Source organism: Gossypium hirsutum, chromosome D05 (assembly GCF_007990345.1).
Source record: "Gossypium hirsutum isolate 1008001.06 chromosome D05, Gossypium_hirsutum_v2.1, whole genome shotgun sequence".
Lineage (NCBI taxonomy): Eukaryota > Viridiplantae > Streptophyta > Magnoliopsida > Malvales > Malvaceae > Gossypium > Gossypium hirsutum.
The window spans coordinates 23140032-23160809 of NC_053441.1; the positions used below are offsets into that span (position 1 = coordinate 23140032).

Genomic DNA, 20778 nt, shown 5'->3' on the forward strand with positions numbered 1-20778 from the left:
TGTTCTTTGCTTCCCAATCTGTCATACTACAGGGTCCCTGAAAGCCATTGGAACTGATTCTTTTCACTCTGCATTACAATGGGTTCTTGCAGGGTAGCATCCCATAAGCAACTACGGATAGCATAGCGTAGCATAGACTAGCCTGGTCTAACCTAGCCCAAGAACTAAGCTCAACGTAGACTTTCATCTCCATTTTGTGTAATTGGATGTTGTACTATTTTTGCTTCAGTGCATATCCCCCCATCCTTCTTAGTTGGTATTCAATTTGCAAACTTGAGGACGCTCTTAGCCATATTTGCCATTGCCTTTGGATAACTATCCCTCCACCACCATGCTATTAAGCAAGCTTTCATGTTGGTTGAAAAGGATTAGATGCTGAATTTGCTTATGGCAGATATCTAGTAAAAGTAAATTTTTCACTCTACTATTCATTAAACCCATGCTTTGAGTCATGAAAAGTAGGAAAAAGTGTTTTTCTAGTGGTCCACCATGCCACTATGACAAGACTCAGATGACTGTTTTTGAAGTGTTTTTCTCAATCAAGCAGAAACACATTCCACTTTAACTTAGTATTGACATGTAGGAAGAAATAAATATAGAAAAAGATTTTTGAAAAAAGTGCCAAAGGAGACTACTGAGTGCTTTGTTTTTTTCTCTATATATTGAAGAGCTTATCAATTGAAGACTGACAAAAGGAAACTGAGAGGGATAACAACATGAAGAGCATACTTAAATATGCAATGCTTATGGAAAACCATAAGCCTTACATTGCAATGCTCTTTGTACAGTTTATATATGCAGGCATGGCCTTGTTTTCAAAAGCAGCAATTTCCAAAGGAATGAACCCTTATGTGTTTGTGGTGTATCGGCAAGCCTTTGCCACGATCACGTTAGCACCATTCGCTTTCTTCCTTGAAAGGTTTCCTCTTGTACATAATATATTTCTTGATTGCATAAACCCTCAATCTGTCCTAGTTTTGCTCATTTTAGTTTGGGAAACTTGTAATTTGCAGTAAGCAGACATCTCTATCATACAATTTAATCATCAAGATCTTCTTGATTTCGTTATGCGGGTACAAACTGAATCTTACTTGATGTTATTATCCAATGTCCACCCATAATTCAGATTTTAACACTACTTCATTCAGGCTCACCTTGAGTTTAAATCTCTACTCTGTTGCAATAAAATACACCACTGCAACATTTGCTGCTGCCACAACCAACACCATTCCTGTTCTTACCTTAATCATTGCTGTTTGCTTAAGGTATTCCTCAAAAATATGAAAAAGATAATATATATTCGATATCTCTTTAACTAGCTAAAGGACTAACTTCGAATATTTCAGGATGGAAAGCATATCGGTACGAAAATTTCCAGGACTAGCCAAGGTGTTAGGTTCAGTAATCAGTCTTTCAGGAGCTTTGGTGTTTGCTTTTGTTAAGGGGCCAACTATAAAGTTCATGAACTGGTATCCGGAAACTCAAAACCAAACTGCAGACTCCATTGCTAAGGATCACCCTGTTGGAGTGTGGATAAAAGGTTGCCTTATCATGCTTTCAGCCAATACAGCATGGTCCATGTGGCTTGTTTTGCAGGTTTGATCTGAATTAACATGCTCTCCTTTTCATTCATGATCCCTTTAATTATCCTTTGACGACATGTTTTCGATCTTAGGGTCGCATAGTGAAGCAATATCCGGCCAAACTACGCCTCACTGCTCTACAATGCTTCTTTAGTTGCATTCAATCGGCAATTTGGGCAATTGCAGCAGAGAGAAATCCATCAGCCTGGAAACTTGGATGGGATGTTCATCTTCTAGCTGTAATCTATTGTGTAAGTTAACCATCTCATCTATTATAAGTTGGTTTGCATATGGTTAATACTTATTCAATCCATCAAATTAACATATTTAGAGACATGTTATTGCCTAAAACAGCCATTAAATTTTTTTCCATAACAATCATGAAGGCCTCAATTTGAAGGTCATCAAACCAATCACTATGGACCTTTTTTACAGCACCCCAAAGAGAGAACCATCCAGTAAGTTCATATATTACCCTTTTCATTGCACGTCGTAGAAAAAGAAGTCCTTTAACCTATTAGGCCAAATTTATCGCACTAGATTGTGGAAATCCTTCTAATTTCTGAGCCTATCAAAACCAACTCTAGTGATTGTGCCACTTGCACCACATGTTCAACAGTAAATTCTAGATTACTAAGTGCTTATCTAAGTAGGTAAATGGCCTCGAACAAGAAGCCTAGCATTGGTGTTCATATGATCACTCTTAAGAAGCAACAACCAACAGGTTTATGGTTAGAATCCCAATATCTACAACCCCTTTAGGCACTTTAGCTGACTGTAAAATGATATTGGCAGGGTGTAATTGTTGCTGGCATCACATACTGGCTTCAAGTATGGACTATAGAGAAGAAAGGTCCAGTTTTCACAGCAATCTTCACTCCATTAGCTCTAGTCATAACAGCAATCTTCTCTGCATTCTTGTGGAAGGAAACCCTTCACTGGGGAAGGTACTTACTATTACTCTCCCTATCTGCAGATTAACATTCGATCATGAAATTTTTTTGGTCCAATCATTTGATACTTATATTTCATAATCATCATTTCAAAATAAAATGATTAAAATATCGCAGTGTTGCCGGGGTTGTCCTACTGGTTGGTGGTCTTTACAGTGTGTTGTGGGGTAAGAAGAAAGAAGATGAGAAAATGGTTAGAAATGAACAAAATCCCGGTACTAATAAAGAAGAAATTGTACTGGAGTGCATTACACATCAGTGATTGATGGGACTCAAATATTAGCTATAATGGCTTTTGGTTTTGGCCATTTTGATGCTCACATTTTCCACAGTGTGAACCTCTTCAAGGAAGACAACACCAGCTTAGATTTCATCCTTTTTTTCTCTTCTTTTCTTTTTTTTGCAGCTTGTGTTATTAGCTTGTTTGCTGTCTTTGTTCTAACTTGTTAGTATTTTGGTTGATCCATTGAAACCAGTTGTGAATACCTAAACTTTATTTGTGGGTTCCAATGGCAGAAATATAATTATAAGGTTTTTCCTTCTTCAATGGATGAAACATCATTCTGTGATAAAGATGAATGCTAATAATAGTAAAAAATTTGACTGTTCATAGGGCTATTAAAACAAAGTGATTATATCATAAATGTGATTTTGTAATGTTTTTCCAATTAGAAATGCTACTTAAATAAATAAAAGGAAGACCAAAATTTCTAAAAAAATGCTTTAAAAGAAATAAAGATACAAGTAAGGTCTTGTAAAGAAAGAAAAGGAAAACAGGGGGCAGGGCTCACTTTGTTAAAAGCCTGAAAAACCTACTACTCCTTGTCTTTCATTACTATCTTATAATTACTGTTTTTAATATTTTAATGTCAGATTTCTCTATTTGTTTTGAAATTGAAATCCAGCAATCCCATTTTCTTTCTTCTTTCTGCAATATTTTGTTTTTTATTAAGAAAAAGAAAATCACACATTTCCTAATATTAAATTCACAATGATACATTTTTATTGAAGTTTTTCACTCCACAATTAAATCTATTTTGATATTTATAATTTTTTCTCACACTAATATTTAAAATTGATAATCAAATTCCCTTTTATTTATGAATATAAATTTTGAAAATATTGATGAAATAATACTTTGGAATTATGAAACTTGAAAAATTACAATTTATTTAATTTTTGGATTATATATTTATTTATTAATTCGAGGTGTGATAACTTGACACAATTTAAAATGTCATGTCATCACCCTTTTACAAAATCCAAATTAAGGTATTAAAAGCGGATGAAAAAGTACAAATATCAAAATAAACTTAATTGCAAATTTATAAGGCAAAAATTACATTAAGCATTTTTTTATACAAATAAATTAGATATCATTTAGCATTTGGGCCCATAAAGAGAAGTTGAACATATAAAAATAATAAACCATGGCTCGGAACGATCAATCAAGCAAAACAACAATATGGCAAATCAGATTAAGCTAAAACCCCAAAAGAAACATTAGTACTATATTTGGTAGTTGTGTTATTTTTTCATCATATTTTAATATATGAGCTATCAATAAATTAATTTCGAATGGTAATTTTTAACCACTCACATGATTTGTTTTTAGATTAGAAGAGATATTTTCTGCTTATTTTGAAAAGATTTTATTTTATTTTATGTCGAGCTATTGTAAGACATATATATTATATAAGCTTTTTCTAAATGTTATTACACTACTATCAAACATGGTATAAGAATCTTCAAAAAATCCAGAACCCCTTACAAGACTAGGATAAAGGTACCACAAGCATGTAGCAACAACAACCTCTACAAAAGCATCCATTAAGCAGCAATCTATGTTTAAAAGTGTCGCTAATAAGAGGCTCAACCATTAGCTTTTATTGATACTTTGGCGATGCCTAATCATAACTTTGAATCATCAATGGAGGTGGTCTCCTATTGAAACCTATGCTCAATGTACACATGACCAATGCTTGAAAGTCCCCTCATATGGTCATGGGTTCTTGAATCAAAGAGAAGAAAAATGAAACATCATATCTATATCAAAATTCATCTAACATCGGATCTTATGGTTAGTATCTGAAAGTCTCTACTTTATTCTCTGAATTCATATTTAAAGAAAAAAACACATGATATTTTAAAGAAAATTTTAAAAACAAGTTGAAGAGACTTTAAATTCAAAACTCTTTTAAACTTTAGTAATGAGAATTTTTTTAAAAAACTCTAAACCCATCCTTCACATAATTTTTTCATTTTTGTTCTGTCGCATATCACAAAATTAAGATAAGATATAAGGATTGCCTAAAATTAAAACCCAACGGTAAATGTTAATCGAAAACTTAATAATAACTCAAATATTTTACCACTTCACTGATATTTTAATTATCTTTCATATATCATATCCATATCTTCTCCCAGTACACTAGATTTTCTTTTCACTTTAGGTGTTGGACCTGCCCCTCACAATTTAACCAAGCATGCCTGCTTCTACATAGGCCAACTTTGTTTTGTCGGAAAAAAAGATTTTCCAAATGCAAAACATTAATCATTGAGTGAAGCGCGAACCAATTTGACTCTGATGTGATCCTAGAACCTAATAAAGATACGTGAGTGACAGCAATCTCCATTTCAGAGGATGAACTCCATGCTGCTAGGAACCCAGAAAACATGCGTTTCAACACATGATTGGAGACAAAACTTGATAGGTGCGATACAGGTGTTTGAAAAAATTCGGTTGCGAAGCAGCCAAATCTGCTCATGTTGTTATTTTGCTGATAAACCAAAACTCTTATCTTCAGAATAGCCGATGGTCCGATAGACACACATACAAAGACCAAGGAAATAATGAATGAAAAAAGTGGCCAACATGTAAAGAAAAACATAAGCCAACCTTTCATTTAGCTGGCTGTCTGCGTACACATCTTCCACGATTAAATTCCTCACTTTAAGAGCATTTAATTGGAAGTGGGAAGAATCTCTTTAACAAGGCGCCACATACTTTTCGGGAGATCTTGTGCTCTCCGAATAAGCTGCCACAATTGAGAACCAATTAGGATCGCTGTTAAACTTTTCTCTCTTTGATCTTTGTTTTGTCCAAATCTCTTTCACAACTATAGTATATACATCTCAATTTTTGGGGGAGACTTTGTTTAGGGATATAACTAAATGTGGGTGTTAAGTGTGATTAAACCCTTAATGATGACATCAAGGTCTTTTCCTTTTTTACTAGTAATATAATCATCATAGTTTTTCCTTTTAATTAAAGTTTATATTTAATACATAAAAAATGATGTATTACAAAAAAAAAATTAAAAGTCTAAATGATAATGACATGTTGATTTATTGATGTTGTATAAAATTATATATAATTAATTCATCAAAAGTAAATAAATTAAGGGTAAACTATTAAAATAACCACTTTTGTTTCCCTCAGGTTACATTTTAGTCATTTACGTTAATGTGTTGTAACATTTTAGTCACTAAGTCGTTAATTGTTGTTAACGGTGTAACGGTAAGCTGACGTGGCACGTTAAATCATCATTTCAAACAAAAATTTTAGGTTAAATTGTACGATTGGTTCCTATATTTTTTTGTTTTGAGTAATTTATATTTTTTTATGTTCTTTTAACATTTTTTTCTTTTTTTTTTCATTCTCTTCTGCTACTCCCCCTATTTTCCTACCTTCTCCATCTCTTTTAACGTAAAAGAAAAAAAATTAAATTGCTCCAAACGAAAAATATAGAGACCAATTTTATAATTTAACCTAAAATTTTTGTTTAATGTGCCATTTTAGCTTACCGTTACACTGTAAACAACAATCAACGCTTAGTGACTAAAACGTTACAACATGATAACGTAAGTAACTAAAACATAACATTTCAAACATAAGTGACTAAAATGTAACTTAAGGGAAACAAAAGTAGCTATTTCGGCAGTCTACCCATAAATTAATAGCCATGTACTATTACATTATCCTTTTTTTTAAGAAAAAAAAACCAACATAACGCCTAGAGACGAAAAGAAGATAATTTGATAAAAAAAAAGAACAAAGATAATTATGGAAGATTTAAGAAGTTTGAATTTAGTGGGGATGAAAAAGGTAATTGTGAAAGTCGTAAATAGGGTGCAGAAAACAGTTGACCGAAATTGATTAAATCAATTTAATTGATTTTTTTTTTGTTTATTCTATCAAGGTATTTGATTTTATCGGTGAATTTGTAGTTTTCAAATGGAATAAATTATAATTTTTTTAAATAATAAATATTAAACTCACAGCAATATTTAGGGTTGTTTTTTTTAGTCAAATTATTTGATCGAATTGAATTAGTTCGGTTAATTGATCGGTCACCGAATCTAATTCAGTCGAAAAATTACTTAAATTTTCTTGAAATTTTTAATTATTAATTAATTCAATTTGAAATTAGATATTAACCGATTAATCAAAATTATTAATAATATATTATAAGCCCAATATGTTAGATATAGGTCCAATACATTATATAAGCCCAATGCAGAAAAATAATGAATTTATAAATCTTCTTATAATGGGCTGAAAAATTTATGAAAACTAAAATTAAACTAAAAAATGAACAAAAAGTAAAAATTAATGTTTTTAATAATATTTGTTATAATATTTTTAATTTAGTATTGTTAATGTGTTATTCGTTGCTTTTTATGTCTTCAGCTTCTTTGAGTTAAAAACAAAGAAAAGTTATTGTAATAATGATTTTTTTTTAATGTTTTAAATTTGTTTGAATAAAAAAATATAAAATTTTAATTAATTCAGTTAACTACCTAAATTAATGTTGGTTAATAAGTTTCATAAAATCTTCGATTTGATTAACGGTTAAAGATTTTAAATTTTTAATTAATTAAATTAATGATAGTAACCGAATCAACTGTTTGACATCCCTACTTATACTCAAACTTAAATAATAAAAAATACTTGATGCTTAAAAATCCAATATCCATATTAAACCATTCATCTTTTATGAGATCATTAATAAAAACTTGTTCTAAACAAAAGCAATGTGACCTTACCAAATTTGATATTCTTTTTTCCTTCCATTATGTTTATCTGTTAATTGTTTGCCTAATCTTATAAGGTGTATTTAGGTTATGTTAGTTAATATTTTATTTATTCCTATGGTTTAGCTGTTTTCGAGGCATGAATGAAGTAAGTTTTAAATCGGTAATGAAGTAAGTTGTAGCTTTTGACTCATGAACATGGTAGTGTCTTCTACAACATCAAATTCAAGCATCGATGACATTGTATGTAATACATTACACTCGATTTAGAAGACGATCGGATATAAAATATCACATTTGTCATTAAAATGACATGAATAAATCAAAATTTTAATACCAATACCTCATAAAAGGTTTTAATACAGATACCACATATTAAATTTTTGGATTTTAGATCAATGTAGACATACAAACAAGCCACAAACATCGACCAAACATATGAGATATTTAACGAACATAATACTAGCAAGTCATTGCTAAAACATATAATTTCACAAAAACACAATAAATAAAAAATTGACCTCCTAAGCAAATGAAATGTATATTGTATCAACATGTCAAACATTAAAATCTTTGAAAATCCTCGATGGATCGAATTTTACACGAGGGGAAAGTTTTAGTATTTTAATTTTTTTTTCTAAAGAATGAAAAGAATAAAAAAATATATTAAACATAATATATTTGTAGTGATTTAGACTTAATTTATCTACTTCCACTACCTTAACCTCAATTGACAAGGATTTTCTCAATTTACTGTCTTAAATTGATATCTTTCAAAGACAAAGTATAACATTTACAATTCCATATCTTTTACTTAGGTTAAGATAAAAACCTTTTACAATGGCTAAGATAGAACCATTAGTTTTTATGACTCAATTAGAAACTCTCCCAATTATAAATTGATAAAGTAGTGTAAACAAATAAACCTTGTTAATGTAGGTTTTTACAATGTGTAAGCTCTCTCAGTGATGAAATAATGACTATACACAGATTTAATAATCAACTTAAAGTTTATGTACAACATAAAGGATTTGAGAAAATAAAGCTCTCTTGTATTTTAACTTCATTTACTGCTTGAATATTGATTTCTTACTTTTTGGGGGTGTTATTGAAGTGTATTTATATCAACGAGTGAGTTTCTAATCATTTATACCTTGGCAACCTCGGTTATCTCTTAGGTTTGAAGTTCAAAAGAAAGAATCTTGGAAACCCTGACAAAAAAAATTTTGATCTTGGCAACCTTGTTAATTCCTTGAGTTGTCCATGGGCTACGTTTGAGTCGGGCCAAGTAAAAAATTTAGGTTTGGGCCCAATCCAAAAAATGGGTCTAAAATTTTGCCCAACCTCAACCCGGATAAAAATGTTAAGACTCGAGTTCGATCCGTCCGTATTAATTTTTTATATAAAAATAAATTTAAAAAATATAATATATCAAACACACTAAAAACATTAAAATAAATATTTCCCAACTAATGAAAAAAATTTAAAAATATAAGTACAACTTAGCAAGTAAATACCTCTAAAATAGTAACAAAATTAATAATAAAACAAGAGTTATATAATATCCAAATAGATAACAACAAAATAGTAGTAATATAATAACAAAACAATGAAAAAAGAAATGGCAAATTCAAGTTGGGCCTAAGCCAAAAAAGCTTATTAAGATTCAGTCCATTTAGAAAACGGACATTATATTTTGTCCAAACCTATTTTTTAGGCTTATATTTTTACTCAAATCCTCTCACTTTTCGAACTAGCCTTCGGACCGGGCGAGGTGACCCGACCATGGACAAGTCTATTAATCCCCCTAAATTTTTTTTTTTTACAATTTTGCTTCCTTATAATCTATTAAATTATAAATTTACATATGATAAAAATATTGTACTTTGTCCCTCAAAATTAATTTTTTTTAAATGATAAAATCATAAATAAATATATTATCTCGAAAATTTATCATTCAATTCTAATTACTCTCAAAAGATTTTTTAAATTAACCGTGATTACATACTCAACTTTAAGTATCTTATCAAGATGCTTGGGTTAATCAAAATGGGCAATGCAAACCGTTGCCCTACACCTATGGTAGCCTCAGCAAGATTGACAAAGCATGAGGGAAATCCTATGGGTGATGCGTCACACTACGTCAGACATTATGTAACATCTCCACCATAAATACTAAGCCATTATGATAAGATGAAGCAAGCATTTTGGATTCAAGAAAATCATAATACAATTCTTTCTCGTCAATATCTTGTTGTTATTTTCTGTTTGTTTCTAGGGAATATCGTAGTTGAATAGATACAAATTGGATTGATCCTGTTTAAATAGTATATGCCTACGGATGTTTTATTAAATTGTAAGAAGCAGGGAAAATGATGGCATTGGAAATAGCATTTCATACCAGGAATCATGCCTTGTTTTCCTCTACTATATAAAACCCAACTTCTCACATATAATATGAACATGATCTTTCCCACATCTGCTAGCTTACCTGCCAAGCAAAAGAAAAGCCATCATTTTCCCTTTAATATATGAAATCCAGTGCATTACACTTGGAAAGTTGTAATAATTTAAACAAGTGTAGTAATGGTCAGAAGTGTGTGATTTCATTGCAAATAATAATAATTATTATAGATTGCTTGGACTTTGGGGTGATTAGGTATTTGAGAAAATTGTACATTTCACTTTCACGTCCTTTAGATTTTCTGTCTTGCATCAGCAATTTACTCCAAGTGGTTAATATACATAGACTTGTCCTCATTTTATTTCATCACTGTTTAATATTTTACTAATAAAATCACACGATTGGAAGCCAAGGTGTGATGGTTTCGATGAAATCAGCTGTTGGTAATTTGTTGTTTTTGTATATTCGAATTTAGAATTAAATATAGCCATCATTTGGTCAAAAGGTAACTGCAAAACCCACATGATGCTTAAACAACTATATCCATATTTTTATTTTTATTTCTCATTTTATGCTTACAAGTAAAAATAACATTATAATATTTGATACAATTTATATGTAATCTTATGTTTTTCAATTATAATATTAAATAATTTTTTTATGTTATTCACTGTCCGATCCATGTTCAGGGTTTGTGATTGTTCCTCTCATTAATATTTAGAGTGCAATGTATTTTACCTTTTTGCACAACAATATCGTCTCCAAAATTTATTTTTTAACAGTGAAATCTTCAAAAAAAATCAAATCTAGTTCCAATTAAATAACTTTTTTTGTAAAAATCGAACCATAGTATAACTCTTAAATTTTAGCCTTTTAACTTCTTGGTAATATTACTAGTTTCATCCCTTATAAATATTTATAATTTAAAAGAAACTAATTATCTATTAAAAATTTAATTTAATTTTTTTATTTTTAAAATATTTTTTCCTGTAATTTTTTTATTTTTTTATAATTAAACATGTTATTTTAAATGCACTTTTTACTAATAAAATGAATGTGAAAAATTGTAATACATGTCAGAGACAGTTCAAAGAATCGGATGGGCTTTGTGGCATTATCATGTGGTTTTGTTATCCACATATGCCACTGCAAGCATTTCACCGGCCCAAATTAATTCTATTAGGAGGGGTTTGGTTCACCTGATGTAATATTTTATTAAATAAATCCACACTTTGGACTATAATTATATTACAATTTTATCTATATTGTCAATATTTCATCATTGACATCACATTTTAACAAATTTAAAAACAGCTCAAATTTGGTCATACCTATAAAGATAGGAAGGCAGTTCAAGGGTTGACCAACAAATTTTAATAATATATATTAATGAAAAGATATGTATATTACAAAATAGTAAAACCATGTACTTTTTTCACAGTGATACGTCAAAAGGAATCTTCCGATTATTATCTTAGAAAGTACAAGACAATAAAATTCTAAGTTCCCAAAATTTTAAAATTGTTAAATTATTTGATCACTTACAACAATTGATTTTGATAATATTAGTGGATATAATTGTAAGTTGTAACTAAAACGTGAATGATATTTCTTTTCATTATATCCTTTATGAGTTATGATGGTGCAAAAATTACCATTTGATACAAAAAAAATCCATAGTCAATATATATGTCTCATTTATTTTTAATTATTAATTAAAAATATATTATTTTCTTTTAAGTAAAATTAAAAATATATATATATGTCTCAAAAATATATATTTTTTATATTCGATATACTAATACACTAAAAAAGCCCTTAAACTATTATGCCTTATTTAAACTAACCTTTTATGTTATTTTTGTAATTAAATAAGCCACTAACTTATAACTTTTACTCATAAAAAGTCTTTGATTTTAATCTTAAGATATAAATATTTTGAAATTTTAAACTAATTTGCATATTATGCTATTGTGATTTTGATAGAATAATTTATTAAATATAAATATAAATAATATAATATTTTAAAATTTATTAAAAATGCTTATACTAATACACTCATTTGAAAAAAAATTAATTACACTTTTAAATTTTATATGCATTTAATTTTTTATTGAATCAACAAAAAATTAAGATGAGAGCTTAAAATTTAAAATAATTTTATTTTTATATTAAAATCGAGTAAAAATCATTTGATAAAAAATTATTTAACCATAAAAATAGTTAAAAGACTTATTTAAATAAAATAACTAAAAAGAATGGTGACATTAAAATCTGGGAGTTTCGGTTTCATTGGATCCATTACCTTTTAAGCAGCCAATGTGTTTTTTTTTTTTTTAAGAAAAAGTTTGATGCCCCTAGATCTTCTCAATCTACTCCTTAGTAACTAAGCTTCAAAGAAATAATTAAATTTATTTCAAAAATTAAATAAATTTATTTTTAAAAATATAGTTTCTATTTTGGTTTAGCTTTTAAATTATACGCTTTTTGGTGCTAGTAAAAAGACATTCTACGCTTTGGGTCGATTTTGTATTTAAAACATTAAAATTAATTTTAATACTGTGAAGCAATTTTTATTATTGACCGGCAATGTTAGTCAAATGTTGATGCAACACATATTGTCCAATGATATGTGTCATTATTTTTTATTTTCTTTTTTAATCTTCTGAATTTTTTAAATATAAAATAATGTTTTTTGTTTTAAAATAAAAAATAGAATTCTTCTTAGATACTAAAAATCTTTAAACTATTACATTTTGATCAAGTAAAATTATTTTTTAATTTTCATCTCTGACAAGTTTGAACTTTGTTCTCGTAATTAGCAGCTGTTGGTAAATCTAAGATATTAGGACGTGAATCATCTTCCTAAGAACCTAACAAAACAACTGACTCTTTGGCTAAAATGCCACGAATAAAAATAAAATAATAAAATAATGGTTTATTTAGTCTTGAAAAATAAATGTATTATTTTAAGGGTTTTTTAGTATCTTTACAAAAAAAAAAATTAAAGTTTGAATTTGAGTAATGCGAGAAAAAATTAAGTAATTGAAGCGAAAATTTAATTTTCCTCGTGTGCATAACCTATTTTTTTTACGTGATAGAAAAAGTGAAGAAAGTTGAGAATCCTCCTTTCTCTTGTTTTTCTTTTTTTAAATATCTCAATTTAGATGAAAGTGAGAGGAAGGAAATATAATAATTTTTATTTTTAAAATATCATTTTTATCCTTCAATAAGGGTAATTTACCAATAAAAGCCCTTTTTTAAAAAAAATTATCGAAATGGGCCCATTTTTTAATTATTTACCGAAATGGTCTTTTTTTCGGGAAATCGCGTCCACGTCAGCGCGATATGCTGACGTGGAAGGAAATCGCGCTCTCAAGGACGCGATTTCCTTCCACGTGCGCGAGATGCTGACGTGGACGCGATTTCGGCTCGCGCATGAAGAGTACCCAACTGTCAAAAAATAAAATACCGGGCCCATTTCGATAAATTTTTAAAATATAGGGCTTTTTTGGTATTTTGAAAAAATAAATTTTGAATCTTTTTGTACTTGTATTTATTTTTTTAATCAATTAACTCTTCAATATTACATCAATAGCAACAAGTACAAAAAAGATTCAAAATTATTATGAACAAGATTTTAACCAAGGTACTAAGGGAAAAGAGCAAACATCTTAACCAACTAAGCTAAACTAATTAATTGACATATTATAAAAATACTGTTATTATCTTAATTATATTACTTACGTTCTAACGATTTATCGGATCTATTCCATACACGTGTCAAATCAGAAAAAATAATACAACAATTCTGTAAAAAAATCTGGTTTTTACTTCAAATAAATAAGGAAAATAATGATTTGAATGTTTCAAAATTCAATTTTAAACCGAAAAAATCGAAATTTAGGGGCAAAAAATGATCTTTTTCGACGAAAACTGCATCAAATCGCCTTTGGCTGTTTGTCAGCGCGTAGATCTTGAAAAGTTATTCGAAATAAAAAAAAATCATCTCAATTGGACAACCGAGCCAAAAGTTATGGCATTTCAAAGTTTTCCAAGCTAAAAAACATAAACTGTTCATCCACGTCAGCAAATCGCGTCCTCGTATGCGCGATTTGTGTCCACGTAAGCAAAGCGCGCTGACGTGGACGCGATGTTCTGGCACGTCCTCTGACATCGCGCTGACGTGGACGCAATTTCGGGGAAAATGGCCCATTCCGATAAATAATAAAATATCGGTCCCATTTCGGTAAATTTTAAAAAAATAGGGTTTTTTTGGTAATTTGCCCCTTCAATAATTGTAAGGGTTAGTATTTAGTATAAGACAGTGTTTTTTTAATTTCACAAGTAATTTTAAAAAGCTGTCACATGTCTCTTTTTTTTATTATATTTCTATAAAACACTTGTTAACTCTTTGATCTTATCTGTAGAGTTTAAAAACTCCATTAACAATTTTAATGACTTTTTTACCTAAAAATTTTCTCCAACTAATGCATTAATTTCTTTTTCCATTTTTAACATATTACTTTGTTACTTGGTCTTTCCTTCCCTTCCCTTCATTTCTTTTATTTTTAATTATCCAAACATAGGGTAAATTGCAATTTTGATCCCATTATCATTTCGATCAAAATGTTGTCATGAATTTTTCTTAAAAATGTCTTTCTAATACATACTAAAAAATCTACGAGATTTAGACATAGTTAAAATGAGTATTTAAAAAAAATTTGACCCCAACATTTTAATAAAATTAATTAAAGGTGTCAACAATTTAAACTAACGATAATATTATAAAAATGCATCAAACAAATTATACCAAATTAAAATATAAATACTAAATCCCAAATCTAAACCTGAACAAATCACAATCTAATATTAAACAATCTATACCCATCAATCAATTGTCATTTGATTTAATCTACACCACTATATATTAAAGGAATACCTTCGGATACAATTCTAACAGTTGGCTTGAGCTATTAGGTTTAAGTCCCTTAATCTTTTAATTTTGTGTGATTAGGTCCAAAATACAACACTAAAATATTATTAATTGATAATATTTTCTATTACAATTTGAATTTTTTTCTTAATTTGGTAATTATTTTATGTCCAATTTAGTACTTGAACTCGACATTTTTTCTTAATTTAGTACATGAACTTGACACATTTTCTTAATTTGGTACTTCATCTTTTTTTTGGGTCCAATTCGGTACCTGAACTTGTCTATTTTTTCTACTTTGGTACTGATTTTTTTTGTGATATTTGGTACTTAAACTTATACACATTTACAAATTACTCCAATATATTAACAATGTTATTTTTATGAGGTAACAAAAATAATTAATGAATAATTGGCATGTAACAGAGGACATGGTATTTATTTCCCCTTTTTTTAAACGTCCAATTACTTTTTTTTTTTTAATTATTTCACTTGATTAATTTAAAATAATAAAATTTTTGTTATTTTTGGGTTTTAAAACTCTTGTTTTCTTCTTCAATATTAACTCATTAAGCATAGCTCAATGAATAAAATTTTAACACAAATTTCCTCCAATATACTGACAAGATTTTTGTAGCATAATATGAATTTTTTAACACGGCCAATGTTTTGGGGTAATTTATATAACATTTAACACGTTTGGGTACCAAATTGAATCTAAGAAAAATTTAGACACCAAATTAGAAAAAAGTGATAAATTCTGATACCAAGTTGAATCCTAAAAAACTAAATTAGTAAATTAATAAAAAGTGCCAAATTTAGATACCAAATGTTATATTAAGATTATTGGTTATAAAGCAAATTAAAAGAGAAATATTATAACGAAGCAAATTAAACTAATAATATAATATTAAAAGGTATTGCATTCATTATGAATTATGAATTATATTTAACAATTTTTTTTTTTTGAAATTCGGTTGAAATCATATATATAATTCATAGCAAGGTATATTGGTGCATTTTAGGTAAATTTCAATTTGTACTTAATTCTCATTTTGACACATGGATAACTTTAAATGTATGATGCATTTATTTATTTATTTTATTTAGCTTTGAAATTTTAATTATTGATTTTTTTCCGTAAAAATAAATTAAAAATTTATCTTTAGAAAAAAAAAGAAAAAATGTTTTATATTTAAATGAATTACAAAGCGGAAAATTGCAAAATAACATTTTAAAATTTTCTCAAATAAGACCCTCTGTTTATGCTCTTCTAAAAAATTTCAAAAAAAAATGTAATTATTATTTTAGTCTCAATAACTATCCATTGATTGTAGAAGAATATTATGGAATAATGTTTGCATACTCGTGTGATTATCCAGTTCATTCATTAATTTAGTATAAAGTTTTCATCAATTAATATTGTATTAATGGATAATCAAACTCATGCCATAAATTGGTATAATAAATTACACTAAATATATTTAATACACTAAATAAATAAAATAAAATTTATATGCATTAATTGTATTAATTGAAGTATTGATTTTTCATTAATAAAAAATAAAATAAAAACTATTTTTAATTTAACATAAAATTTTAATTTTAATTGCTTATGTAATAAGTAACTTTATATTCTACATATACAATTTTATAAATAACATATTTATATAATTCAATATAATATTATTATATATATACAATATTTTTATTTTTATATTGATTTTATACTATCTATGAACAAATTTATTCAACGTATTGACTATTAAAACAATAAATGAAGAGAGGAAAATAATTTTACAATATTTCTTTTTTATATTGTATAATATTTAATTATGATTAAGATTTATTTTATTGCGATAATATTCGAATTATTAAAGTAATTCATATATTTAAATTATTTTAGAATATGATTTTATATTAATCACCTAAAATAAAATAATATTATGTAATAAATTAAAATATTTAAACACGTAAATTTAGTGAAATGAAGAGGGGCAGAGGACAAATTATCGTGCACCACTGTTTCTAATGCGCCCAACGTGTTCACCACAAGGGAAGTGGCCAAGTCGGGTGGCCGGGTGTAATGGCCGGGCCTATACGTTATGTTAAAAGTATTTGAGAAGTCGTAATATAGGGATTGAATTAAATTATATTTTTATTATTAAATAAATAAATTTAATTATTATATTATTCAAAAAGTAAATAAAATTAAATTGTAATAAAGTTAATATTTATTATATAAAAATTGTATTAAAAATTGTTTTTAATTGTAATTTAATTCTAAATAAAAAGATTTCATTTACAAAATTATAAAAATTTTAAAAGTATTAATTTTATTAATTTAATATTTTTAAATAATAAATATTAAAGTTATTACATTTTAACTTTATTTGTTTTTTATTTTATTTTTAATAATATATGAAATAAATTTATACATTTAATATAAAAAACAAATTTCATCAAATCCCTAAAACAAAGGACCTTCCAGATTCATTCACCGAACATGTCACGTTACCAACAAAAACACCCAGTTTAGTTTACTGTTGGGTCAGGTATAACAGTTAGAAAAATTAGAAAAGTCAACCGTCAAGGATAAAACGGTACTTTCGGATGCCCTAGCACCGGTTCTTGGACAGTAGTATTTCAGTTATTACTCCCGGGGGAAACGAATAATTTGGATTTACATTGACATCTTTATATAAGTATAAATAAAATAAATTATACAGTTTAATATGTAATTTTATATATAATTTTAATTTTTTAAAATTTTATAAATAAAATTTTGATTTAATTCAATTCTCACATTTTATTAGTAAGTCTATTGATATAACATAATTTATGTTTATATATTATATACATAAATAATTATATTTATTCAATATAAAATAAATAGATAATCAAGGACTTTAAAGAAAAAGCTCAAAGACTTGAGTTATATTTGTTTCATAAAAAAATGTCTTATAATTTATTTATTTATTTATTTATTTTACATTTTCTATATTTGTTTCGTGAAAAATAGTTTGATCTATAAAAAATAATTTACTAGCAAGTGGAAAACAAACTTCTTTTTATTTTTCGAAAATTTAACTTGATTTTTATATAAAAAAATAAATTAGATATGGGCTAATGTAACTTTTTATTCTTAAACTTGACAATTATCTTCAGTTTGACACCTGTGCTTTTTTGTTCACTTAGTATATGAAACTTGGTTATTTTTCCTATTTTTAATTCCTAAACATAAATTACGTTTAAGGTGTGATGGCATGACACTCTAACACTATGTCACAACATCACTTGATAATTTAAAAAAAATATATTTTTGTTTTCTAGACTTTATATATTTTTAATTTTTATATGACGACAAGGCACAATCTTAGAGTGATGCATCATTACATTTTTACCAAATCCAAGTTCAAGTACTAAAGTGAACATAATTGTTAAGTTCATATATCAAGTTGATAAAAAATTCATGTACCAAAGTGAACTTAATTACCAAATTCAAGAATCAAATTTTAGATTAACCCTTATTATATCAATACTAAATTTTTAATTTCTATATTTTAAAAATATAAAAATATATGGGTAAACTACACCCATGGCTACTTTTGTTTACCTTAGGTTACGTTTTAGTCACTTATGTTTGAAATGTTACGTTTTAGTCATTTACGTTATCATGTTGTAACATTTTAGTCACTGAGCCATTAATCGTCGTTAATGGTGTAACGGTAAGCTGACGTGGCACATTAAATCATCATTTCAAACAAAATTTTAGGTTAAATTATACAATTGATTCCCATATTTTTTTCGTTTTAAGTAATTTAAATTTTTTTCTTTTATGTTCTTTAAACTTTCATCTTTTTTTTCCATTATCTTTTGTTTCTCCCTATGTTTTCATACATTTCCCATTTCTTTTAACATATTAGGAAGTCGAATTGTCAATGAAAAAAGAAGTAGAAAGTCGACTGTCATCATTTGCCTATAACCAAAACCCATAAACCCATACCATGCTTCTTTCTTCACTACCAATTCGACTTCCTGATATGTTAAAAGAAATAAAGAAAGTAGAAAATCAGAGGGAGAAGCATAAGAGAATGGAAAAAAAAAAGAAAAAAGAAAGAAAGAAAGTTAAAAGAACATAAAAGAATTAAATTGCTCAAAACGAAAAATTATGGGGACCAATTGTATAATTTAACCTAAAGTTTTTGTTTGAAATGATGATTTAACGTGCCATGTCAGCTTACCATTACACCATTAAAGACAATTAACGGCTCAGTGATTAAAATGTTACAACACGATAACGTAAGTGACTAAAACGTAACATTTCAAACATAAGTGACTGAAATATAACCTAAGATAAACAAAAGTGACCATAGGTGTAGTTTACCCAAAAAATATTGATATAGGTATTATAACTTTCAATACTATTAATAGTATAATTTCCAGTATTAAGCATGCATGTAATATAATAATTTATTAGTATAGTTAATATTATTTACTTTTTAATAAATCTATTTAATGTTACAATTTTATTTTACTTAATAAAATTTAGCATTGATGATATTTTTAAAGTTTAACTATTAATTTGTTGAAAAATACTTATATTAATATTTCAAAAATAACTATATATTTCAGTTTATAAACTTGAATAATTAAATATTACAAATATAAGTATTTATTTAAAGGTAAACTATATCCAATGTTACTAAATTATTAGTAAGTTTATGTTTTGGTCACTCAACTTTAAAAAGTTACAAAATGGTAATTCAACTATTCAAAAATCTCATTTAAGCATCTGAACTGTTAAAGTTACTATTGTATGACATTCTTTGTTCACACTGTATGCGCTAATAAAAAATTCTCATTCCCTTCTCTTTTACAGATCAGTTTTTTTTCATGAAACAACTTTAAACATCACGAACTTAGGAACAAAAAAATTAAACAACTTTCTTATCAATTTCCTAAATTGACCGTCAAATCGACTTGTATCTAATATATGTTATTTTACTCATCGATGGGTACTGATCTACTGTATTAATCGTTGAATTGTTGCTTGGAGCTCACTAGCTTGACTTTTAAAAATAAAAAAGTTTTAATTCACAATTTGACCCCTAAAGTATACTTGTTTTCCCACTTTGCTACCAAAACTCCTTTTGTCCCAATTTGATACCTAAAGTGTAACACCCTTACCCGTATCCAACACCGGAATAGGGTACGAGGCATTACTAAAACACATACACTTGTAAACGTATTTAACCGAGTTATAAAATTTCATCTAAATTAAAACTTTCAAAATAATTAACATGCTTCTATAACTTTTCACAATATATCATCAAAATATTATAATCATAATAATTAGGGCCTACGAGACCCGATACATACTCATGCAATTCAATGCTTCATTTTCATTCCATTCAATTCGCAATTTCTCATGCTCACAATTTAAATCATATCACTAGCAATTTCCATTTAATTCACGTACAACTCAATGACATTAAGTTCAACACTAATACATACTTACCATTTAACTCAACGTTTATCGATTATGCCATTCAATAACACATTTATGAAATTCTCTGTAACAGCCCGATTCTAGGCCTAGTCGGAATAGTGGTTTCGGGACCACAAATCCGACGAGGGAAAATATGGTTATTATTATATTTTTATGATCTACAATTTCACGGAAAGTTTTCGTAAAAATTTCGTTCGAAAATTTCGACGTTTGGGCACTCAATTTAGTCAAAAGGACTAAATTGTAAATAGTGCAAAAGTTGAGTTCTATATGTAGAAGTATCTAATTGATATGAAATTTTAAATTGGAGGTCTTTATGTGGTAATTAGACCATTAGTTAGTTGATGGACAAA

The 20778-nt window shown here is 27.6% G+C and overlaps 1 protein-coding gene across 1 annotated transcript; it reads left to right on the top strand.

The window, feature by feature from the left end:
• The first annotated feature begins 625 nt into the window (after positions 1 to 625).
• Positions 626 to 3083, top strand: LOC107914108 (WAT1-related protein At1g43650). The gene is made up of 7 exons (XM_016842863.2): positions 626 to 919; positions 1014 to 1073; positions 1149 to 1265; positions 1347 to 1596; positions 1676 to 1834; positions 2379 to 2530; positions 2654 to 3083. The coding sequence occupies exons 1-7, from the start codon at positions 717 to 719 to the stop codon at positions 2796 to 2798; spliced, it is 1086 nt and encodes a 361-aa protein (XP_016698352.1). The 5' UTR covers positions 626 to 716; the 3' UTR covers positions 2799 to 3083.
• The last annotated feature ends 17695 nt before the right edge of the window (positions 3084 to 20778 follow it).